General features: G+C 34.4%; 1 protein-coding gene across 6 annotated transcripts in view; it reads left to right on the forward strand.

Moving 5' to 3' along the window:
• The window catches only part of KIF20B (kinesin family member 20B), a 74871-nt gene that overhangs the window by 22087 nt on the left and 26215 nt on the right, over positions 1-26569 (forward strand). For 4 of the 6 annotated variants that reach the window (XR_007145467.1, XM_047826115.1, XM_047826113.1 and 1 more), the window contains exons 16-24: positions 151-289; positions 1190-1418; positions 2347-2399; positions 3762-3881; positions 8047-8200; positions 11705-12938; positions 13274-13412; positions 20574-20693; positions 22653-22713. Coding sequence is in view for 5 of the 6 variants with exons in the window: in XM_047826115.1 (XP_047682071.1) it covers positions 151-289; positions 1190-1418; positions 2347-2399; positions 3762-3881; positions 8047-8200; positions 11705-12938; positions 13274-13412; positions 20574-20693; positions 22653-22713 (2249 nt within the window). In the remaining variant the exon portion in view is untranslated. The remainder of the gene's footprint in view (positions 1-150; positions 290-1189; positions 1419-2346; positions 2400-3761; positions 3882-8046; positions 8201-11704; positions 12939-13273; positions 13413-20573; positions 20694-22652; positions 22714-26569) is intronic. The other 2 variants (XM_047826116.1, XM_047826118.1) reach the window with 2 other exon arrangements.

Here is a 26569-nt window from a genome sequence, read left to right on the forward strand (position 1 = left end):
TGGACACTTGGGCTACTTCCATAGTTTGGCTATTATAAATAATGCTGCAGTAAACATAGGGGTGCATGTATCCTTAATCTTACAAATTCAAAACAAAAACACAAAGTTGTGCTTTTATGTTTCCTAATGGGATTAATTTGTGTTATGAAGGGAAACTCTCCTTCAGGAACGAGAGATACTTGAGGAAAATGCTGAATGTCGTTTGGCTATCTTCAAGGATTTGGTTGGTAAATGTGACACTCAAGAAGAACCAGAGAATGAAGATTGTGTCATGAAAGTTGAAAACAAAGTATGTTAACTGAAATATGAAGTCCAGTGAGGTGTTTGATCTGTGTGTAGTGTACCACATCAGTGACGAGAAACACTAATATACTTTAGAATTAAAATACTTACTATGTAGCTTTATTATAATTAAGCATGCTTTGTTAGTAATGTAAGCACAATTAGTTAAATATAGCTATTAGACTAGAGAGAAATTATGTGTCATGTTTATATCTCCTTTTGTGTTGCTTTTTAGATGTATTGATTGTAGGTAGATTCCTTTTAGCCTCATTTGTGTCCATTTTAAACAATTTTGCTCTGATTAAAGCAAAATCATTTATATGTAAACAGGATTGCTCTTGTTGGCTGATTGACCATTCCCTGCCCTTGAGGAAACATACCCTTCTTCTGCTTCCACTGAAATTGATGTCTTTTGGGGGTTGTTTGATTTTTTTTTTTTTTTTTTTTTTTTTTTTTTTTTTTTTAATAACTCAGTTTAGGGGCCTGGGATGGTGATGTCCTGGCTCTTGCTGTCAAATCATGTTTATGTATCCTAGACATGGTTTGGCTCTTGGTCTGAGTTGTGATGATGGAGGTTTGTTTCCTTAGCTGTCCCACCAGAGCCCTTATGAGACATTATATAACAAAGTATACCTGAACTGACAGTCATAATTGTTCTAGAAGGATTTCTCACAACTTATGACATTTTTTTTATGGGAAACTGTGTCTCATGTTCCATAAAATAGTCATGAGTAATGGAACACAGCTTTTTAGTAATTAGAGATACTTTGATACAATTTATTGAAAAAAATTCTAAATTGTGAATTTTTTTGCTATGTGTTCTTAAAACTGTCGAAATTAGATAGTGCCACATTGCAAGAGTGAAAGCCACTGTTAACATTAGGCATGTGGTTTTTGCTGTTTTTAGGAAGCACATAATTATGTAGGAATTGAAGATATTATTGATTCCCTTCAAGATGATGTCACTGATATTAAGAAACAGGCTGAAATTGCTCACTTATATATTGCATCTCTTGCTGACCCCCAGGAAGCTATTGCTTGTTTAGAAATAAAGTTTAATCAAGTTAAAGCTGAATTAGCTAAAACCAAAGAAGAATTAATCAAAATCCAGGAAGAGTTAAAAAAGAAAGAAAATGGTAAGTAGATGTATTTTATCCATATTTAGATGTTACAAATGCATAAAAAACATAGTCGGTGAGTAAAACAGATGCTTATTTACGTATTTACTGTACTGACTAGAAAATTCTTTGATCTAGGCAACATTTAATATTTTAACATTTTAATGGCTTTGTACTAATTTATTATCAAAAATTTTTTTTGCCTTCATTTACTTATAGGCTAATATTAATAGAAAGTAGAAAGTGGACCCCTCAAAACCAACAAGAACAACAAACACCAAATGAAGCATTAGTTTTATCAGCAAATTAAGAAATCTTAGGAAATTGTAAAGCTGTGAATTTTGTTCTGTATTTTTTATGTTCTGTCATAGTGTGGTAGATTCTGCTCTGGGCTTGTAAGTTTGGGATAGAGTAACTCCTATGGAGTGATTTTAAGTTTGTTACATTGGTGCTCCATTCCAGCTCAGACACACACACACACACACACACACACACACACACACACACTCAATGTCTTGTCATATCTGGTTTTTAAAAGTGTTGGAGGACATGTTCTGCCCTTTTCTGTGTGAAACAAGATGGGTAGAAAATATCATGTAAGTGGTGCCTTTACATTATGAATGTATTTCATACATTACATTATGAAAATAGAAAAGCTTCTATTTTCCTTTCATCTCTGAAATTACACCAGAAATTTTTCACTATTTAACATAGGTCATTCATTTTTACCTTGGATTGGATTTGAAAGTGGCTTTTACAGAAACCTTGCCCTCTGGTGGTAGAATTAGTAACTGAGTCCTGGGTGCTTCTAGTGGCTGTGAAAATCATTTTTCCTGACTGTAACACTAGTGTTAGGTCAACTATAGAAGCTTATGTGCCAATGATTATACAGTAATATATTTTTTAGATGCTTATATATTTGTTTTCAATATTCTTATTTTTTCAGAATCAGAAATTAACATAAATTCATTGGTTCAAGAGCTTGAGAAATCTAATAAGGTAATACTTCAAGTTTTATTTTGTCTTGATAAGGAACTTAATAATTAAGCAATTGAAGGAGCATGAATTATGACAAGGTACATTTATTTTAAAGATAATTAAAAAATGATAAATGAATGTGATTTAAAAAATTGAAAATTATAAGTGCTTTCACTCTCAGGCCTTTTCTTAGTGATAGCAACTAGAAAGTTTCTTCAGTCTTTGCAGAAGATATTTATTTATATATAGAAAACACATACACACATCTTTTGAAAAGTTTACACAAATGGGATTAATTAGTTTTGTGTCTTGTTTTCTTCCGTCAAAAGGTGTCTTGGAGATCATGCTGATGTAATTGTACATCAGCACATAAAGATCTGTGTTATTCTTTCGGTGGGTGCATAGTGTTAGTTGGATGCATTTAAATGGTGTTTATTTCACCTAAAATTACTGTTGTAAAATACGAGATATGGCTTGATCAGTGTGCAGCATTGAATTCTGAAGATCTTCGGCACCTTGTATCGTTAGATCAGATAATCATTCCAAGTGGTTGTAGATGGATTTGACATTGATAAGTCTAAATATGAAATTACAAGCATACATGCACATGTAGTGAACTTAGAGCTCTAAACTTGCTATTTTTCCTGACCTTCTCTGGCATGGGTCTTATATCAATTTATATTTATCCTTCTAAAGAGCTAAATATTTTAAGATATGATTAGACATAAATAAGATCTTTGGTATCTAATATTCAGTATTCGAAGAAATAACCAAAATAATGTACTTAGCAGAAGACACTACAGCTAGTGTTTGGATGATTCCTAATCTTTTCCTTTATTTTTTCTAGTTATAAAAATAGTAGATCCTAGTTGTGAAAATTCAGTTATATGTAAAATAGAAAATAAATCCCCCATAATCTTTGTCCTAAATAAAAATGGGAAAACCAAGTTGGTTGGTATCTTTTTTAGACTTTTACTTTATATGTATTTATTTGTATAGAACATTACTGTGTACTCTTTTAAGTGCTTTACATCTCAGAACAACTTTATGATGTAGATACTGTTATTTTTTATTTGTACAGAGACATAAAATAGCTTGCCCAGGATCATACAACTAGAAGGTGGAGAAGCTAGGGTTCAGACTCAGATGGTCTGATTCCAGATTCCTCTTACTCAATTCATTAAATTGCTTTTCTTTTTTTTTTTTTTAATGTAAATATATATTATTTTTAAACAAAAATAAGGTCATACTATGCATGGTGTGTTGCTACTGGTATTTTTACTTCGTTTTAAATTTGAAGGAATTCTAAAATTATATCCTATTTGCATTTTATCTATCCTAAAATATATTTACTAAACCTTGCTGTTTTTCTTCTCTTTAAAGACAATACTTATGCAGAATCAAAAAATTCAAGAGTTGGGAGATATGATTGCTCAAAAAGAGGATACAATCAATAAATTTCAAAACCTAAAATTTCATACGGATAACACGTTTATAAGCAGTGTAAGAATTTAACTTTGTCTGCCTTACAAATTACATTAAAAAGTCTATATTTTGGTTCAAAATAAAATAATTTAAAATAGCTCATATAGCTAAAAATAATTTACTAAGAATGTCGAATTGTTTATTTGGGTGTTGAAATTCAGTTTACTCTTGTGCAAATCTGAATTTTTGAGTAACTTGCAGGAGAACATTTGACCTCTTTGAACATAATATCCCACAGACTATGCTGGCAGTACTTTACATGTATGAGAGAGAAGAACACATAGCCCCTTGGAAGGGGAGCTCTGGGGCAAAAGGAACTTCATGTGCTTAGATATCTTCAGATCATAAAGACTTCCATCACTGTATCTATATTTCTGTATCTCTTTATAGAACTTTAAATGAAATTCGATGATGGAAGCTGCCTGGGTGGTTCAGTCGGTTAAGCAACTCACTCTTGATTTCCATTCAGGTCACAATCTCATGGTTCATGAGTTGGAGCCCCATGCCTACCTCTATGCTGACAGTGTGGAGCCTCCTTGGGATTCTGTCTCTCCCCTGAACCCACGCATGCATTCATACTCTTTCTCCAAAATGAATAAATGAACATTTTAAAAAAATGAAAATCATTGAAATTAGGGTTTTTTTGTTAGAGGCTTTTTTTTTTATTATATGCATTTTTGCTAATGTTCGTATGCTTAATAATAGCAAGGATATTTTCTTTAAAAAATTACATCATGTATTGTGTGCCATACAAAGCCTTTAAGGGTTTGATACATACAAACTTAGGTAATTTCATATTTAGTTAGTTTAGGATAATCAGCATGCCTTTTAATCCTTTGTTTAAAAAAATGATTTCTGGTTTTATGTTTTTTATTGTAAACTCCTTTAGATTATTTTTTGAATTAAAAAAGTCAGAACATATAGACATAACATAATAGGCTGAGTAAACTAATACCAAACCTCTCTGCTTTGTTTGGAGGTGCTTTTGTAGGTCTTTTTCTCTGACCAGATGAGTCAGGGTTGGTGTCTTGTAAAAAGTGACTGTTGACTGTCCTTTGTATGTTTACAGTCAAGGTCCATTACCCACCAATATTCTCTGAATCATCTCAACATTAGGTGGGCTTTTGATACTGCATAGGTATATAGGAAGAGTAGCTTACCTTCTGTCTAATCTCTGGTAGCAGGCCTGTCTTTTGTTATTTATTAGATGCATTATTCAGGCTATCTGACTTTTTTTGTACCTGAACTGGGAAAGACACCCTTGTAATAAGGAGGACAGAAAGGATAAGAAGCATAAAACGGCTTATTTTAGTCAAGAAACACTTGTGAGTGTCTACTGGATGCCAGGTACCTTGTTAGATTTTGAGACTTATATAGGTTTATAAAAACTAGTCCCCTTAATGACTCCTCAGTAAGAGAGAAACCATATAAACATAATTACAATGAAATGTGCAGTGTAGTCACTATATGCAAGAAGCTGAGACTAGGTAGAGGTTTAGGGAATACTTTCTGGAGGTTAAAATGATTTAGTTGAGCCATAAAGGGTGACTAAAATTCAGCCAGTTGAAAGTAGGGGGAGGGGACAGTTTGTAGCTGTGATAGACAAGAAAATAGGCTGGCCTTTCAGGTTTAGGAATCAATGTACAAAGTCATGGAAGTGAGAAGTCTTTCAGTCACTGTAGGAAAGCACAAGCATTTATTCAAGAAGAAAGTTTAAAAGCAAGGAGAGGTGAGAAATGAATCTGGGAGTGGTGGGTTGGGGTAAGATGATGGAAGTCCTTAAATACTGCACTAAAGAGTTTGGATTTTATTTTATGGGCAGTGAGGAGTCGTTAATTTTAAGGAGAGGAGTAGCAAAGTTGATTTTTTATTTTGAGTGATGTATTTGGAAACTTGTAGGATGGGATTGGGATGGAGTTAGACTGGAGGCAGAGAGACCAGAGAAGCATCTTGGAAGAGTCAGGTGATGGTTGATGAGAATTTTGATTAAGGGTAATTGGATAGTGGTGATAGAGATTAAGAAGAGAAAATGGACTTGTGAAATAAGGGGAGGTAAGACCTTTTGGGACTTGGGGCTTGACTTTTTACAGTAACTGAATTGCTGGGCCTCCAGACTCTCTCAGCACCTTCGTTTGGTTAGTCACCACATGCTTTTGCTCTAATCACTTCATTTGGATTTTAAGTCTTATTTGGTTTGGTGATGGAAAATACAAAAAAGAAAAAAAAAAGCCAGAGATAGATCACACTGGCGACTACCACTTCCAAGAGAATTATTAGAAATTTAAGGTAGAATTATGTTTATTTCTTTTTTTTTTTTTTTTAATTTTTTTTCAACGTTTTTTATTTATTTTTGGGACAGAGAGAGACAGAGCATGAACGGGGGAGGGGCAGAGAGAGAGGGAGACACAGAATCGGAAACAGGCTCCAGGCTCCGAGCCATCAGCCCAGAGCGTGACGCGGGGCTCGAACTCGCGGACCGCGAGATCGTGACCTGGCTGATGTCGGACGCTCAACCGACTGCGCCACCCAGGCGCCCCAGAATTATGTTTATTTCTGTAGTATGTTTGTATACCACAGTGTGTCTGTAATGTTTAAGTAATAGTGAGAAAGCACTATAAAATAAGCCGTATTCCTAATTTAATAGTCCTTGCCTGTAAATAAACTTTTTAGATGGGTTCTAGATTGTGTTACCAACCAAGTTAAAACAGTGTGCAGTATTGTTCACATAAATATGTAAACAAATGCAAAGTAATTTGGGACTTAGCCTGAATGTGCTGTTAAACTGTTAATCTAGGGTCACTGTTCCAAAGCTTGTCTTGAAAGCAGACTCTTCTGAAAGATAAAAAAGTTTGTCTTGAATGTCGGTTCTTGATCATCCTTCCATCCAAAAGCATACTCTAGGGGCAGAAAAGACTCTTCAGTAAATGAGTTGTGGAGGATAGATTTCTTTTCTTTCTTTTCTTTTTTTTTTTTTTTGGTGGAAGTTGTATCCTTTGAAGGAGGAAAAAATGATCATATCATTTTGATAGGTCTAAGAGTGAGGAAGGAGCCAACTTGATCCTGTTATGGAGTGTTTGAATGAAAACTCTCAGGCTCTGTCAGCCGTGTGATCTGTCTATTCCAGGATTTTTTTATTTCTCAGTGACACCAGGGGACTAATTGTGAAAACGCGTGGAGGTTTTTCGTCATGACATCCTCCTCTGTTTAGGGATAGCTAAAAAAAAACTTCTTAAAAAAAAAACCTCATTACTTTGTAATTTAAAAAAGGCATCTCATTTATATCTTCTGAATAAAATGTTTTATTTTATGTTATAAAATGGCATTTTGTTTTTTTCATACACTTTTTTCCCCCCAACATGGATTGCTACCAGCATATAGGGATTTAAGTAATCTTTGCATTAAAAAAAAAAAAAAAAGTCCCTGCCTTTACCATACTTTTGATTACTTTATAGACCTAACTACGGAGTTTCATCCTTCCTCTTTCTGGAGAACAGTATATTCAATCTTTGTTTTCTGCTCACCTTTTAGGGAGGCATAGTATTTGTGTTAAAAAATAAAAATCTAAGTGATTTTTATTGTTTAGATAAACTGGGGGCTCAGTTTTAAAGCTGTATGTGGACTGTGTATCTTTAAATATACATAGGCTTAGAAGCTAAGGCCTAAACTATTTTTCTGGGAGTTGTTAAAGATAAGAAGGTGCTGCTTATCTCTGAGAGGCTTTGATTACAAAACAAAACTTGCACAGTTTCTAGAGGGGGACCTCAAGATTTTAAGTTTAGCCATCTGTAAGAAACAGTTTTGTGGTAGTATTTTTGTATTTTTCTTTTCGAAGCACATTTGGAATGTGACTTAAAGGTAAGTGTTTTAGGGTTCTCCAGTTATCCCCATGCAGGTCTAAACCCACTAATGATGAATTTGATTTTCGGTATCAGGGTGAAACTACATGCTTAACTGACTTTAAGATAAGTATTTTTGTTTTCCTTAGAGAGTGTACAAGTTAGTTAATATTACTCATTTGCCAGAGCCGTCAGTTATTTTAGGGTGAGATTTAAGAAATAAATTAGAAAATGTTTCTACTGATTTGAAAATAAAATTTTTATGATACACCACTGAAACATTTATATAGCTTTTACATGTATTGTAGCTTTCTGTATGTGAACTAACCTTAATTATTTTATTTTAGGACCAGGCTGGTACCTCTTCTTTAATAACAAGCAATACATTGGCTTATAGTGAGACAGTTCAGGTGCTTGAGGATGACAAAACCAAAACCGATTTGGGAAGAAAAAGACAAAATGAAAATGAACTTCAACCAGAAGAACCGCCAGCAAAGAAAGGTACTACTTTGTCAGCAGGAGGACTTTCAGAAAGTTAATTCCTAAACCAGTAATGGACAGAGTTGCAAACAGGAAATTTACTTATCTAAGGAAAAAACCTGAGGAAATGTAAATGTCACTGATTTTAATGCTAACATTATAAACTGCCTGGAGGATGGGTGTGCGTATTTACAGCTGTCTTTTATTTTAATAAAATAATTTTAGATACTGTGTTTTTATCACTCTTTTGCATGCCTATGATTCTTTTTACTTCTGTGCTTAATGGTAGTCTTCTTTACTAAATAATTACAGTATCTTTTCATGCCCAAATCTCTCCACACTGTTTTCTCCCTTTGCATTCTTTATTCCTTCTATAAAAGGACATTTGACAGTAAGACTTCGAGCTGAACAGTACCAAAGACAAATGTGCTTGAGTTATTGCATTTACTGTAGAATTACTAAAAAGTGGGTGCATGCTTACTGTATAATGTATGTCTCTGTTTATGTGGAAGAATATATCAACTTTTATGTTCTCTCTAAGAAAATCATTGTTTTTTTTGGGAAACTTTTGTAGTATGATACAGGGCGTAAGGGCTTTCTACGAAAGGTTTATAAACTTTAGCTTTAGCAACCAACCTGCCTAACTGTTTCACCTTGAGAAAAGGGGTAAGTTAAGTCTTAACTTTGGTCATTAGCAAAATAAAATAAGTACTACCTGCCTCCTGAGGTTTTCAAAGATGAAGGCAGTGGGTAGTATACCAACATGATAAACCTTATAGAACCTCAGTGAAATGCATGTTTACAAAAGTAAATGCCTTAGAGGATAATATAACATTAGATATATGGTTTATAGGATGTGTGGTGCTCATGTGAGCTAATAGATCAAGACATAATAAACATATGCCTTCTGTTATGCATTGAAGGAGGGATGCCTTTGCTGTGATTTTCCATAGCACACTGTTCCTCTCCCTCTTTCGCTTTGGTCTGTGCCATAGAGTAGCTGAGAACGTAGGATCAGTAGGTCACTAGGAAGTGGAAGTGGCCAGGAGCAAGTAATACACACAGTGGGACTAATCCTAAAGGTAACCTTTTCATGAAGAGTATTTAAGAACTGTAGTTGTTAGGCATAAATAATTTTGATATGGGTAGATTTAAGTAAGTTTATGTAATACAACAAAATATTTTTTTCTCCTTAAATTCATAACCACTTGGCCATTTCTCAGTTTTTTATGTTATTAGAGACTACAAGGAATATATATGTAAGGTACCCTATGAAAATCATAGTTATAACCACCATCTTTCCCCTTTAACTTCTACTAAAATCTCTGGAATAAAATATGTGAGTCCTGTAACCACTAGGATAGGATCAGGGAGTTGATAGTATTTCATAGATGCATGTTTTCTCTTCTTAAAAAGGAATGCAAAGCAATTTTCCTATGAAAGTGAACTTGCTTGTTTGAGGTCACTGTATCTGTACTTTGGGAAAGCTGGTAACCATGTAAACAGTCTAAGAAATAAGCCTTCAGGTAGCAATAAAGGAGGCAAACTAGAGACATGATACAGTCTGCTTACTTGCAATTGTTCAATCAAAACTGTACCTGTTATAACAAAATACAGTAAGCAGTATACGTATAAGTTGAGTATAGTGTAAATACTGAATTAAAGTGTTAACTGCATTCTTATTGTTTATGTGTAGTTTTTATAAGTTAACAATAGATACTGAAGAGTTTTTCCCATCTCTGTTGCCTGACTAATACTTTAATTTCTCCCTGACAAGGCAGTTCTGAATATGTTGTATAAATCTTTTGATAGAAAACATTTAAAATTTTCTGGAAGAACAGTATGAGTATCTGAAAAAAAAATCAGGTACAAAACAAATTCGTTTGATTTACCTTATGTTATGTAATTATCCCAGTCTTGAAATATAGTAAAATTAAAAGAACAACATTATTTGATCACAAAAGTTTTATTGAGCTTTCTGTATTCACTTGAAGGTTTAGGGACTATATCCATATGGTATGCGTGACTCAAATTTCTCAACTTAGGATAGATAGGATCTATTTGTGAGTTCTGAATTTCTGATTATTCTCATTTTAAACTTGCTTAGATCCCATCTCTCCTCATGAAGGGTTCACACAATTTTATAACTTGTCATTTTAAAGGGCAGGAGGATTCTTTTTTTAAAAAAAACATTTCTAAGTTATGAAAAAAAAAGTCCAGGACTCTTATCATCCTCATTTAGTTTTTTTAATTAGTCATTTCCACTGATGAAGTCATAGGTATAAATATAGCATGACAAGTAGAGAATTACATGAAATGGGAAGTAAAACAAATCTGAACCAGTGGAGACTGGATCATTCCACTTTGGGACGACTTGCCCCAACTTTGTAAAAGGTTAGGAGACACTCAGATGGAAGAATTATATATTGGTTGAAGATTATTTAAAAAAAAAAAAAATCCGTAAGAGGAAGTGGGCTAGTTTGTTGTAAAAATAGGGTAAATCTTTAAGACTCCAGAGTAGCTGGAATCCTTAGAATAAATTAAGAATCTTGAGGCAGTAAATTGGGAAAATGTAACTACAAACATAAGAAAAGCTTCAAAAATAAACTAAGCAGCTTTTAAGATAGTGAGGCTATACAGCAAGGGTAATGCCATGTTTTCCCCACCCTCTCTATGAGGCAGAGGACACAATGTGAGTTACAGATAATAAAACCTTATTCAGTGTGCTTTTAAAATTAGTCTGTATTAAAGAAAGATCTTGGGATTCCGAAATGAGATTGCACAGTTACCCAAGAGCATTTAGACAATTAGGTGAAGGAAATGAATACGGATTGTATTTGAAAAATAGAAATCTACTGATAAGGCTTGTTTTTGTATCCATACTGTCGAAACTGAGATAGGTGATGTTATTATTTCTGCTTTACATTTGAGGAAGTGGTCTTAGGGTTGGGGAGTTTATTGACAGTTATACAACTAGTGAAGAAGGGTAAGGCAATATCAGAGTTCTCAGAATTTCAACGATTTCCCCCCTAATTTTAGCTATTAAAATAAGGTACTCAGTTTTCAAGTCATTAATTCAGTAGATCTGTAATACAGTTGTACTTTAAAATTGTTCTTTAAGGTTTGGGATGTCCACCTTAAGTGTCTCATTATGTGATTTCCTTCCCTCTGTCCCATGCTATAATGATAACAAAGACTTGTAGTAGAAAATTTAGATAATATTGAAAGTTATAAAAAGAAGAGAAATAACTGGTAATCCTGCTCAGGTAGCTACCATCTATTTTGGCATGCTTCCTTTGCTAACTCTTTCTGCATTAATTTAAGGAACTATAATTTTTACATCAATGGGCTTATGTGGGTGTATGTTTTGCAACCTGTTTTTACTTTTTCACTCGATGCCCTGTTTCTGTTTCTCATTAAAAGTTTGCTTTCATATTTTTTGTATGTTTTAATATTGGCCCATAGGGTAATTTTTTGGTTTTATTAATGTTTGCTAGATTAATAACAGTTTTCTTATTTTTAAAGGACCTATCCATGTAACTCCAACTGAAGATGAAAAGAAAAGTGAAGAAGTGCAGAAGACCATTTCAGAAGATGAGGAAGGCATTAGAATTTTACAAGAAAATAATGAAGAACTGAAAACATGTCTACTCATGGCTGAGAATGAACTTAAAAATGAAAAGGAAGAAAAAGCAGAATTAAACAAAAAGATCATTAGTTTGCAGCAGGAACTTTCTTTTTCTGAAAAGAAGAGTTTGACTTTAAATATTGAGGTCCAGCAAATTCAGTCAAATTATGATAATGCAATTTCTGAATTACATGTGCTGAGAGGTATAAATCAAGAACAGGAGGAAAAGATTGAGAAAATGTCAAAGGAAATAGAAACCGCTAGAAAAAATATCACAACTAATGTTTCACAAATAAAAGCAATGCAAGCAAAAATAGATGAACTACGAATGCTTGATTCAGTTTCTCAGATCGCAAACATAGATTTACTCAATCTCCGGGATCTGTCAAGTGGCTTTCAAGAGGATAATTTACAGAATACACAGTTACACCTTTTAGATAATGATGATTTGGTAAGTAAGCAGGTTAACGAATATCATATTCAAGAACTCGGTAGGGAAAGTTCTTTCCACTCTAGTATTGAGGCCATTTGGGAAGAGTGTAAGGAGATTGTAAAAGCCTCTTCCAAAAAAAGTCATCAGATCCAGGAATTGGAACAACAGATAGAAAAAGTACAGGCAGAATTAAGAGGCTGTATGGATGAAAACAATAGGCTAAAAACAGAGGAGAGGGAGAATAAAAATCAAGGTGACCTACTGAAAGAAAAAGAAAATCTTATACAACAGCTGAAACAAGAATTGCAAGAAAAAAACATTTCTCTTGATGTTCAAGTACGGCATGTAGTTGAAGGGAAGAGAGCACTTTCAGAACTTACACAAGATGTTACTTGCTATAAGATGAAAATAAAGGAACTTAAAGCAATCTTAGAAACTCACAAAGATGAATGTAGTCGTTCAGCCAAGTTAGAACAAGAAATATTGGAAAAGGAATCTATCATCTCAAAGCTAGAGAGAAGTCTGAAGGAATTTCAAGCAAATCTTCAGGATTCTATTAAAAACACCAAAGATTTAAGTGAAAAGGAAATCAAGTTGAAAGAAGAAATCGCACAATTAACAAATAATTTGCAAGATGCAAAGCATTCACTTCAGTTAAAGGAAGAAGAAAATGAAACCCACCGGCAAAAAGCAGAAAAGTAAGATAAATGTTATTAAAATATTTAAAAATGTGCAAAGCATTTATTTTATTGGTTTTCCTATGTAGCTTTTAAATAATAGATGGGCATAACTTAATCTAATACAATATAGCATGTATGATGAGTACAGAACTTGAACTTTGTTCAAATAGACCTTTGGAACCCAAAGTTGTGTGCAAAAATCTGTTTATAAAATCACATGAAATCCTCTCTGAAGGACTCATTGGACATTCCAGGTTTGTGAAAATAGAGAATTTGGTAGATCGTTAGCAGTTACACATATGATCGTATGTGTCTAGTGGTGGTCACTATAGAACATGATTTGTGTTCTTTAGGTTGAAAGAGGAGCTCTCTGCAAGCGCTGCTCTTACCCAGAATCTGAAAGCAGATCTTCAGAGGAAGGAAGAAGACTATGCTGAGCTGAAAGAGAAACTGGCTGATGCGAAAAAACAGATTGAGCAAGTACAGAAAGAGGTAGGTTATTTCAAAAGTTGTATGGCCAACTTAAATAACAACGATTGTTTCCCTTCCATGGCACATTTTTTAGACACAGATTTTAGAATGAAACAGAACATTTACCAACTCCATAATTTTTCTTAAAATGCTGAGAAAACTTATTTCACAGAAGAAAATTTAGCCAGCTTCAACAAACAGGAATGTTCAACGTTAAGAAAAATATGTGGGGGAGGTTGATGGGGAAATAGGTGAAATAGGTGAGGGGGATTAAGAGTCCACTAATCATCATAAGCACGGGGTAATGTGTAGAATTGCTGAATCGCTACTTTGTACACCTGAAACGAATATAACTGTATGTTAATTATCCTGGAATTAAAATAAAAAACTTAATAAATCTCAAAAAAAGAAAAAAATGTGCCTCATATAGGATTAGAATCTTTTTTTCTTTTAAGCACTGCCAAGTTCAAGTTCCCCCAGAAGTAAAAATGAAACTTGTTTGCAGATAATATTCATAAGTGTATGCAGTATAGTTGTAACAAGTTTTTATTAGTTTAATATTAAAATAGGAAATGTAATCACTGATTGCAAGTACAAAATACACAAAAGTATATACAGTGAGAAAAAAAACTCCCTCCTTCCTAGCCATCAAGTTTCTCTCCAAGGCATCAAACGATACCAGTTACTTTCTCTTTACTTCTTCCTCTCTCTAGCCTTCTTTCTTCTCTTTCTGTAAAAAAAAAAAAAAAAAATGAAAATATCCTATAGACACTGTTGTGAATCTTAGTTTTTTCACTTAATAGTGCATCTTGGCTGTCTTCTCATATCAGGATAATGTCAAGAATCTCCAGGGGCGCCTGGGTGGCTCAGTCAGTTGAGTGTCCGACTTCCACTCAGGTCACGATTTCATGGTTCAAGGGTTTGAGCCCCACGTTGGACTCTGTGCTGACAGCTCAGAGCCTAGAGCCTGCTTCGGATTCTGTGTCTGTCTCTCTTTCTGTCCCGCCACCCTCACACTCTGTTTCTCTCTCTCAATAGTAAATAAACATTTAAAAAAAAAAAAAGAATCTCCAAATGAACTATTTTATGACTACAAACTGTATTTGCCATTAGTTAATTGGTCCTGTATTATTAGACAATTCAGATAATTTTGTCTTCTGCTGATTGAGCTTATGCAGCAAAGTCATTTGAACATTTACAAGAAATTCTGTGATACATAAATTCCCAAAAGTAGAATTTATGATTCACTGGTTTGTGCATTTGTAATTTTGATGCATTTGTAATTCTGATACTCTCAATGCCAATTTGTAAGCCAGAGGTAATTATGAGAATAAGAGAATATTTTTTCCACCCTAATCCACAAAGTAGTATTTTATCATACTTTTTGATATTTGCTAATTTGACAGGTAAAGTATGTATCTCACAGTAATTTAATTTGCATTTTTCTAATTATGAGTGAGCATGTTTTTGTTTAAAAGCCATTTATATTTTTTTCTATGAACTGTGTATTCATATCTTTGGCCTTTTAATTTGGGTTATTGATTTTTCTGTTTTTTTTTCAATTATTTTTGCTTTATAGGAGCTTATTACATATTTAGGAAATTAGCCTTTTTATTTATTTATTTATTAAAAAAAAATTTTTTTTTTCAACGTTTATTTATTTTTGGGACAGAGAGAGACAGAGCATGAACGGGGAAGGGGCAGAGAGAGAGGGAGACACAGAATCGGAAACAGGCTCCAGGCTCTGAGCCATCAGCCCAGAGCCCGACGCGGGGCTCGAACTCACGGACCGCGAGATCGTGACCTGGCTGAAGTCCCACGCTTAACCGACTGAGCCACCCAGGCGCCCCGAAATTAGCCTTTTTAAAGATATGAATTGAAGACCCCTTCTCCTCATTGCTGTTTTTCTTAATAGGGTTCTTTTTTTGCCTTAGAGCAAATTTTGATTTTCATGTATTTAAATTTATTTATTTTTCTTTCATGACTTCTTGATTTTGTCTTGTACCTAGAGTTTTTCTAAAGCTGAAAGTTGTTTTTTTTTTAATAAATGTGGTTTTCTTTGTTTTTTTTTTTAATTTTAAGCTTTTTATTTTTAAGTAATCTCTACACCCAGTGTAGGGCTTGAACCCATAACCCCAAGATTGAGAGTTGCATGCTCTCCCAACTGAGCCAGCCAGGCACCCCTAAAAGCTGAAACAATTTTTAATTTTTTTATTATTATTTTTTTAATGTGTATTTATTTTTGAGAGAGACAGAGACAGTGAGAGCAGGGGAGGGGCAGAGAGAGAGGGAGACAGAGAATCTGAAGCAGGCTCCAGGCTCTGAGCTGTCAGCACAGAGCCCGACATGGGGCTCGAACTCATGAATTGTGAAATCATGACCTGAGCGGAAGTTAGGTGCTCAACTGACTGAGCCACCCAGGTGCCCCAAAGCTGAAATGGTTTTAAAGAATTATTTTTTATTATTACTTTGAGTTAGTTAAAAAGAATACTTAAATGTGTCTGGTCTGAAGAAATTGATATAGCAAATGCTTGTGGGCCCCATCCCTACTTATGCTTCCTACCTCCATAGAAGTTACTACATTGAACGTTTTGTGTTTAATCTTTCTTACCTTCTAAAAATATAATTTAAAACCATATTTATTCTTTATCTCTAAGTATATTGTATTTTTCTGAGACTTTTTATTTTTCACATCATATTTCTGAGATTCATTTATGTATATTGTAATAATCACTTTTACTGCTGTATAATACACCCTTGTGTGACCTTCTGCTATTTATTTATCCATTCTCCTATTGCCATTTAGGTTTGTTTTTTGTTTCTGTTTTTTTGCTGTAGAAGCAGCATTCCTCTTTTATACATGCCTGTGCATATACTTGTGTGAGAGTTTCTATTCCAAGGGGTGGAATTGTTGCATCAGACGATGTGAAGGGGTATTATTGCCATTTGGAATTGCATTCCTCTGATAATTAATTAAGTCCAGCATCTATTCATGTGTTTATTGGCTATTTGTCTGTTCTGGTTACTAACTACTCTGTGAAATCATTTGTTAATATTTTCTCTTAATTGTGCTTTTTTTTTTTTAAATTAGTGTGTAGTATTTCTTTATTCTTGATTCTTTGTCAGTTAAATACGTCACAAATATCTTCTGTTTTGTCGTCTTTTGATGATTGAAGTTCTTTATTTAAAATCTTTTTTTTAATATTTATTTTTGAGAGAGAGAGAGAGAGAGGGTGAGAGAGAGAGAGACAGAGAGACAGAGAGACAGGCAGGGCACAAGTGGGGGAAGGGCAGAGAGAAAGGGAGACACAGAATCCAAAATAGGCTGCAGGCTCCAAGCTGTCAGCACAGAGCCCGACGTGGGGCTCAAACCCACAAACCGTGAGATCATAACCTGAGCCGAAGTCACACACTTAACTGTCTGAGCCTGAAGTTCTTTATTTTAATAGTTTTATTTTTATTTTTTTTTTTTTTTATTTTTTTTTTCAACATTTTTAATTTATTTTTGGGACAGAGAGAGACAGAGCATGAACAGGGGAGGGTCAGAGAGAGAGGGAGACACAGAATCGGAAACAGGCTCCAGGCTCTGAGCAGTCAGCACAGAGCCCGACGCGGGGCTCGAACTCACGGACCGCGAGATCGTGACCTGGCTGAAGTCGGACGCTTAACCGACTGCGCCACCCAGGCGCCCCTAATAGTTTTATTTTTTACCATTCTTTTGAAAACCAGACCACTTCATTTTTCAAATGTACTTAAAAGCCAGCATCTGTCAGTGCTCCACTTATTTCTATGATTCTTATTTTCACTCAGTTTTTATCTCTGTATTTCTTAACTTTTTTTTTTGCTAATTCTTCAATGCATTTAAAAAGATTAAATTTATTTTTTTTTCATCCAGTATATATATATTTTTTCAACAGAGGATTGGTTAGTTTATTCTAAACCATTTGAAATTGAAGTTCTGGAATAGTTTATTATTTAGTGTAAAAAAATTCCCATAATAAGATAGCATTAATGTAAATTAAAAATGAATAAAAAAGTTAGAATGGATATGAACTTTCTGATTAAGTAAGCAACAATTTTCATGACCATTAGGTCTGTCTAGTAAAGAAAAGGAAGGGGGAGTGAAGCTCTTGCTATGGACCCAGTTCCCCTCTGCACTTTTTATGGATAGAAGTTCTTTTCTTTCTCTGCCAGTTCCTTAAGCACTGTGATGCCTGGAAGCTTTGGCCTAAGTTCTGTTTCTTCATTTATAGTGATTTGTAGAGATGTGTAAATTGTATTTCTCATTGTTTCATCAGCACAATTTATAATTTATAAAGTTTTCAGAATCATCAGTATAAATAGCAGGATTCTGATTTAAGTACAAAGTTAAGAGCTAAGCTTTCATGATAATATGGGAAAATGCTTGTGTTATAATATTAAATAATAGAAAGTGAACCCAATTTTATATATAGTCAAACCTGAACAGATAAATTTGAGCTGTGCAGGTCCACTTTTTTCTTTTCTCTAGCCTTACTTTATTGTAAGAACACAGTATATAATACATATAACATACACATGTGTTCATTGACTTTATGATATTGGTAAGGCCCATGGTCAGGGTTTTGAAGAGTCAAAAGTAATATGTCGGGGCACCTAGGTGGCTCAGTCGTTAAGTGTTCGACTCCTGGTTTTGGCTCAGGTCATGAGCTCACAGTTCATGAGTTCGAGCCCTGTGTCAGGCTCTGTGCTGAAAGTGTGAAGCCTGATTGGGATTTCAATCTCCCTCTCTCTCTGACTCTCCCTGGCTTGTTCTCTCTTTGCTCTCTCTCTTTTTCTCTCTATCTCTCAAAAATTAAATAAGTAAACATAAAGAAAATTAAAAAGTAATATGTCAGTTTTTGACTGCATAGAAGATATGTATCCCTAACCTCTGTATTGTTCAAGGGTCAAGTGTATATGGTAAGATTAAATGTTTGTGAACAATCTGCATTAAAATATAGACTGCAAGGAAATATATAAAAATACTACATATTTTGATTAACTTAGGCAGTGGCATAGGTAACACTCTTAAAGCTCTATTGTTGCATTTATTAATATCTTATAGTATGTATTCATTATAATAAGGGAAATATAACAACGTTTTTAATCAGTGGAAGGAAAATATAAATCATACCACCATAGGTAAAATGTAAAAACCTATGGAGTTTCATATAAGTATATACAGAAAATTTCGAAGTTACGTGACAAATATTTTAATGGTAGATTAGATAAGGAATGTTAGACAGTAAAGATGACCTAAACTATAATTAGATAATAGGAAAATTCTTAGATCAGTAAGCTAAAACCAATGTGGTATAATTTGGAAAAGCATTTGTTCGTTACTCAGAAGATTTGGATCCTTCGTTTTCTAGACACGTAACTTCCTGGTTTAAGGTACTATTTCTGAGCACCATGATTATCAGTAAACATTCTCAAGGATGGTATAATTAACTTCTATTCACATGGAACCAGCTACTTAAATAATAGCTCATTTTTCCAATTAAATAATAGCTCCTTTTTCTAATTAAAAACTTAATTGTATATATTATTTGGAAATATTTCTTAACATTTCTCATTTCTCTCTTCCATTTAAACATGACCACTCTTGCCAGTCCATCTATGTTTTTTTAGATCTTTGTGTATGCATTTGACTTAATATATGTATGTAACTGCTGTGTATGCTTGTATGTGTCTATTTTTATAAATGGAATCATGTATATATAAATATTGCTTTTTAACTCTAGTTTTGAGATTTTTTTTCACACCACTATTTACAAGGGTATCTCTTTTTATGTTTTATTGTATAGATGACCACTGTTACCCTAATGATGGTTATTAAGGGTATTTTTTCTTTTTCAAAATAATATGTAGTGTCAATGTAAATAATAATAATGACAACAACAATAATAGCTTACTCTGGGTCAGTTATTCTGAGTTTACATATAACATCTCATTTAATTCTCAGACATATTAGGGGTAGGCATTGTTTTTAACTTCCATTTAATGGATAAGGAAACATGTACTGAGAGATCTAACTTGTCCAAGTTCACTTAGCTAACAAATGATAGAGCCAGGATGGAAACTAAGGTGGTCCTTATGTGCATATTGGTGCAGCACACAGTCTTTATTTCTTGTTGGCTGATAGTTTATGGCTGTAAAATTGGTAAGGATGGTTTTATTACTCTAAGTCCCATATTTTTTAAACAAAATAAAAATAATATTAATGTATGATTATAAAGGTAATATGTATCTATTGTGTAGTAAATTTGGAACATTCAGAAAGCCTAAAAAGAAATGTAAAAATTCCCTGAAACCAAACCACTCAGAGCTACTATTATGGTATTTCCATGCTTTTTATGAAGGGGAGCTTTTTTCAGTTTATAGCCTTCATTTTATGAGATCTCTAGGATTGGTAGAGAATTGTAGAATTATGTTACCAGTAATCAATCAGTTGACCTTCACTTGCGTGGATAACTTTTGATCTTTTTTTTTAAAATTTTTTTCCAACGTGTTTATTTATTTTTGGGACAGAGAGAGACAGAGCATGAACGGGGGAGGGGTAGAGAGAGAGGGAGACACAGAATCGGAAACAGGCTCCAGGCTCTGAGCCATCAGCCCAGAGCCTGACGCGGGGCTCGAACTCACGGACCGCGAGATCGTGACCTGGCTGAAGTCGGACGCTTAACCGACTGCGCCACCCAGGCGCCCCGGATAACTTTTGATCTTATGATTGTTCCATTTTCATCCTCTGTGGGCCATTGTTAGCTTTTAAAGTATTTCTTGTATTACTGATCCCATTACTCAGTAAACCTTGGAAACCTGAGCCAGTATTTTCCTCATAGAGTATCTCTATTGATTTTTCTGTGATAATGATTTTGCTGTTGCAAGGTGCTATGTTGATTCTTTTTTAGAGCACTTAGAGAATTTGAAATTCTTAAAATATTATAAGAAGAAAGTGATCTTTTCATATGCACTCTCCTTTAGTGTATTAAGACATTTTCTATAATTTGAGGCCATATCATAGTATGTTAGACTCTGTAATTTTTCTAATGGGTTTTAAAGGATATGAATCTTTGAACCAGTGGCCATGAATTTTAAACAACAAAAAGCAGTTAGTATTATAAAAAACATTTAATTTGTTTTATAAACATTACTTTGTAGGTATCTGTAATGCGTGATGAGGAGAAATTGCTGAGAATGAAAATCAATGAACTGGAGAAAAAGAAAAACCAGTGTTCTCAGGAAATAGATATGAAACAGCGAACCATTCAGCAACTCAAGGTAACAGTTTTGTTTTTAAAATAGTTTAAGTAGATTTTGTTGGTGTATTTTAGTATCTACTTAAATGTATCCATTCTTACAACAAATTCTCTTTTGGCTATTTCTGGAATCTAAAATTTTTTTTAATTACTTAAAATTAAGTATGGCCATAGTGATTTGCTTCTAATGAATAGAGTACGGAAAGGAAAAGGTAGTATCTTTACAGTAGAGAAACCTGGCAGGTAGCACCTTAACCAGGTGTTCAAGAATAGCGTCACCAGTAGTAAGTCATGTTGAGACCATGTGCTTCCCGATAGGATGTGTCCAGAAGGGCAGGGCCATCTCATGTGGTATTTTACCCCCAAATCCATAATCTCAGTTTAATTAGGAGAAAACATCAGACAAACCCAAACTGAGGATGTTCTACAAAATACCCGACCAGTAAAAAGTGTCAAGGTTATTAAAGAAAAAGATTACCAAGGAATTCTCACAGAATAGAGGAGACTAAGGGGAAATGATTGCTAAATGCAATCTTCGATCCTGTATGGGATCCTAGAAGAGAAAAAGGATGTCACTGGAGAAACTGGTGAAATCCAAATAAAGTCTGTAGTGTTCATTAGCATTATTGCATCAGTGCTAATTTCTTTTTTCATACAAAGATGATTTTTTCCATATTTTAAATAATAGAGAATGGAGACTCAACTGCTCATTCTTCTGTCCAGTGTTTTGCAATTTTTAAATAAATGTACTTTGATAATGTAAGAGTTAACATTAGGGGAAGCTACGTGGAGGTTATACAGGAGATCTCTTCTATCTTTGCAACTCTTTTGTGAATCTAAAATCATTTCAAAATAAAAAGTAAAAAGAAAGTGAAGCTCATGTTCTAAAAAAAATATTTTTCAAAAGGACACTTAAAAAGCAAAATCCCTTTATAAGTGATTATATTTTGCTTGACATCAATTAAGTAGATTGGGCAACAATAAAAAGAATGGATTTGTTGTATTCTTTGCATGTTTGCTTTTAAATGAAGCAAACCAATGAATATTCAGATATAAACACATGATTTAAATTTTTTTTAATGTTTATTTCTTGAAAGAGAGAGAGAGAGAGAGAGTGAAACAGGGCGTGAGCAGGGGGAGGGGCAGAGAGAGAGAGAGGGAGACACAGAATCTGACGCAGGCTCTAGGCTCTGAGCTGTCAGCACAGAGCCCGACGCGAGGCTGGAACTCACAAACGATGTCATGACCTGAGCCGAAGTCAGATGCTCAACTGACTGAGCCACCCAGGTGCCCCAACACATGATTTAATTTTTAACTGAATGTAATCCTAATAAAGCAGCCTGTACTTTCATAATAGGATTCAGAGATTTCCAGGTTCTGTAATGATTCATTGTAAAATTTATAAAGTAAGGAGATAGTGTTGACACTGAATGAGACAGGGAATGAAGGATTACCAGGTAGGTTAAAACTAGAATTGGAAGATTTCCAGTGTCCATAATTTAGTCTTGCCTTTGTGGCTTCTGTTATTTTTTTCAAACTTCCCAGCTACTTTCTATGTAGAGGGTTTGGAGGACCCTATTTTTTCAGCTTTTTAAGTTTATTGATAGGGAACTTTTTTTTATGGTTTTCCTTGTTCCTTCTATTGTTAAATGTATAGTGAGCCTCCATATCCTCATTTCTACTTTTGTGGTGTATAAGAGAAACCTGGTAGCTTAAAATATTGAGTAAATAAAATGACTGGGCAGTAACTTTGAGGTAGATTAAAGGTATCAAGTTGTTTTTGTTTTTGTTTTTCTTATTACTACTCTCACCCTGCCCTTTTCTCCAAGGTGAAAAAACTTGGAAGTTTGAGACTAGTAATCAGCCTTGTAGGAGAGAGATTTCAAACCTAACATTGAGCCTTATTTTTAAATCCCAATATTAAATATTGGTGTGCATTTTAGTTACATTTGCATTTAATTCCTGTTGTTTCATTTTGCAGGAGCAGTTAAATAATCAGAATGTGAAAGAAGCTATACAACAGTATGAGAGAGTATGCAAAGGTCAGGAGCAAATCTCTATTTCCGGTACTAAAATAACTGCATAACAATTGATTTAGCATTTTCCTCTGAAAATTATAAAGTAAGGTCAACATAAGATGTAACTGTATCAAAAGAGAAAAGCATTGATTTTTTTTTTTTTTTTTTTTTTTTTTTTTTTTTAGTTTATTTATTTGTTTTGAGAGAGACAGAGCACAAGCAGGAGAGGGGCAGAGAGAGAAAGGGAGAGAGAATCCCAAGCAGTCTCTGTGCAGTCAGCACAGAGCCTGATGCAGGGCTCGAATTCACGATACCATGAGATCATGACCTGCGCCAAAATCAAGAGTCCCAGACGCTTAACCAGCTGAGCCACCCAGGCGCCACAGAAAAGCATTGATCCTAATAAGTAACTTGTCAACGTAAAGTTTATTCTTAGAAAAATAAAACATTAAAAAATGCTCAGTTAAAGGAATATTGATTTCTAGATAATGGCCACTATTTTCTGAAAAACAAAGTCGGTTACATAGGTCACAATGAATGGAATAGATTTCTAGCAAAATCATGTAAGAATATATGTCAAGTAAAACATCTTTAAAATTAAAATATTTTTAAAAAGTTTTTAAAAACCATGAAGTACTTCAGCTTCACATCTTATGTGCTGAATTGTGCTTTTTTTACTCAAATTTTACTTTTAAATTTGAAATGTAAAATTACCTTTGTAGATGATCCATCTTTCTATTTGTGATATTATGTGCATCCCTCTACTGCCCGTCACTCATCCCTCAATCTCTTAGTTGTGTGGTTAGTAGAGCTGGGATTTGAACGTAGGTCTGTTTCATTCTTAAGTTTCAGATTCTCTTCACTAATTCATGATATTTGTATTTGGCCAACTAAAAAGAAGGGGTAGGTCAACCAGATTATTTGTTTAGATGATTTGGACATTTGTGGGATTAACTAGGATCAAATATTTGAGTGTGTGTATGCATAAATATACTGTGTATCTATCTGCACACTGTCCTATTTTCTCCTGCCTGCCTTTTTAGGCTTTTGTCCCTTAACATTTCTTATTTCTATAATGCTTTTAGGGATTTTCTTTACTTTGACTCTTTTGTTATTGTTGATAAATGTGAATAGATCTTAGCTATTCTGAAAAAGCATGCCCTTGGACCAGGATATAGTTTCTATCATATTTTAATTTTTCCTCTCGTTGCACAGTATTGAGAACTGTGGCATAGGCCCATTTTGACAACTTTAATCTGACTTCCATGCTCTTGAAACTTGCTCCCAAGTCACTTATAACCTACGTATTTTCAAATCTATTAGCTTTTTGCAATCCCTCCTTTCCTTTGTCCTTTCTTTTATTTTGACATAATTATTCACTCTTCTCTTTTTCCTCCTTTTCATTTTTTATGTACCATTTATTGTGTGTGAGTATATTTTTTTCTAAATAAGATGGTAAATATGTAGCTTCCCCCCTTTTGAGACTTGTCTCAGCTGTTGTGATATGTTCTGTACCAGTTGCTGCCTGTCTCTCAGAATGAGCCTCAGCCACTGTGGCAACTTTCCTAACGAAGGCCTCATCCTCTTTGTTCCTTTTGTTTTCTCACTTGAGAGTTCATTCACTCCTGTGATTTCATTCCCCAACAAACACAAAGGGCATTTTCACTTTGGCTTCTATATGTCCATTTAAACACTGAGTGCGATTTACTTAGCTATCTTAGTATAAAATTCTTGTTTTAAAAATTGAGCTATAATACCTAATAATTACCTTTTAAAAGTGTAATGCTGAGTGCATTTTAGTAAATTCACAGGGTTGTACAATCACTATCATTATCTAATTCCAGAACATTTTCATCACCCAAAAAAGAAACCCTATACCCATTAGCTGTCAATCCTCAGTCCCTGTCATCTACTAACATACTTTCTGTCTCTGGCTTTGCCTGTTGCAGACATTTCATGAAATGGATGCATACAATATGTGGCCTTTTGTGTCTCACTTCTTTCCCTTAGCATGTTTTCAAGTTTCATCCATACTGTAGCATGTATCAGTACTATATTCCTTTTTATGGCTGAATAATATTCCATCATAACAAATATACCACATTTTATTTATATATCCGTTGATGGACACGGGTTATTTTTACTTTTTGGCTTTTATGACTATTTGTGTATAAATTTTGGGGTGGACATATGTTTTCAGTTCTCTTGGAGATATATATCCAGGAGTGGAACTACTGGGTCATACGATGATAGCTCTGTAATTTTTTGAGGAACCATGAAATTTTCCCTCAATGGCTATACCATTTTACATTCTTACCAACAGTGAATGAAAGCTCTCCAAATGGTTACCAGAATTTGTTATTTTTGATTTAAAAATTTATAGTATTAGTTTCCTAGGGCTGTTCTAACAAAGTATCACAAACTTGGTGCTTAAGACAATGGAAGTTTCTTTTCTCACGGCCCTGAAAGCAAGAAATCTGAAGGTATTGATAGGGATATGCTTCTTTTGAAGGTTCTGGGGAAGAATCTTTCCTTGTCTCTTCTGATTTCTAATGCTTGATGGCAGTCCTTTGTGTTCATTGGCTTATGGCAGCATAACTTCAATCTGTCTCTGTTTTAACATGGCCATCTTTCTGGTTTTTGTTTTTTTTTTTTAGTTTTTTTAATGTTTTACTTTTTTTTTTTTTTCTTCAACGTTTATTTATTTTTGGGACAGAGAGAGACAGAGCATGAACGGGGGAGGGGCAGAGAGAGAGAGGGAGACACAGAATCGGAAGCAGGCTCCAGGCTCTGAGCCATCAGCCCAGAGCCCGACGCGGGGCTCGAACTCACGGACCGCGAGATCGTGACCTGGCTGAAGTCGGACGCTTAACCGACTGCGCCACCCAGGCGCCCCTGTTTTACTTATTTTTAAGACAGAGTATGAGTGGGGATGGGGCAGAGAGAAAGGGAGACACAGAATCTGAAGCAGGTTCCAGGCTCTGAGCTGTCAGCACAGAGTCCGACACGGAGCTCGAACTCACAAACTGTGAGATCATGACCTGAGCCCAAGTAGGACGCTCCACTGACTGACCCATCCGGGTGCACCCTTTTTTTTTTTTTTTTTTTTTTAATTTTTTAATGCTTAACTTATTTTTAAGACAGAGAGAGAGCGTGATGAGTGGGGATAGGGAACATGGCCATCTTTCTTATTGGTGTGTCTGTACTGGTGTCTTCTCCCTATGTGTCTCTGTCCAAATTACCCTCTTCTTAAAAGAAGACCAGTCATATTGGATTTAGGGCCCACTCTAATCTAGTTTACCTTATTCTTAACTTGCTTATATCTGCAACTACTCTATTTTCAAATAAGGTCATATTCATCGTAGGTGGCCATGAATTTTGTGGGGGGGGACACTAACCTAACATGCAGGTAGGTATAAAGTTATGTCATTGTGATTTTGATTTGCATTTCCCTAATGACTATTGGTATTGAGCATCTTGTCTTGTGCTATAGGCCACTTGTATATCTTTGGAGAAATTGAAGTCCTTTGCCCATGTTTCATTTGGGTTATTTGTCTTTTTATTATGGTGTTGTAAGACTTCTTTATATATTCTGGATACATGACTTATCAGATAGATTTGCAAATGTTTTCTCCCATTCTGTGGGTTGTTTTTCACTCCCTTGATTGTGTCCTTTGATGCATAAAAGTTTTGGATGAAGTCCCATTTATCTGTTTTGACTGATTGTATTTTAGGTATCATGTCTAAGAAACTGTTGCTTAATCCAAAGTCATCTGTGTTTTCTTCTAAGAGTTTTAAGCTTTTAGCTCTTATATTTAGATTTTTGATTCATTTTGAGTTAATCTACTTGAGTTATAGTTTTGTATATGGTGTAAGGTAG

The sequence above is a fragment of the Prionailurus viverrinus genome, chromosome D2 (genome assembly GCF_022837055.1).
Source record: "Prionailurus viverrinus isolate Anna chromosome D2, UM_Priviv_1.0, whole genome shotgun sequence".
In the NCBI taxonomy this organism is placed as follows: domain Eukaryota; kingdom Metazoa; phylum Chordata; class Mammalia; order Carnivora; family Felidae; genus Prionailurus; species Prionailurus viverrinus.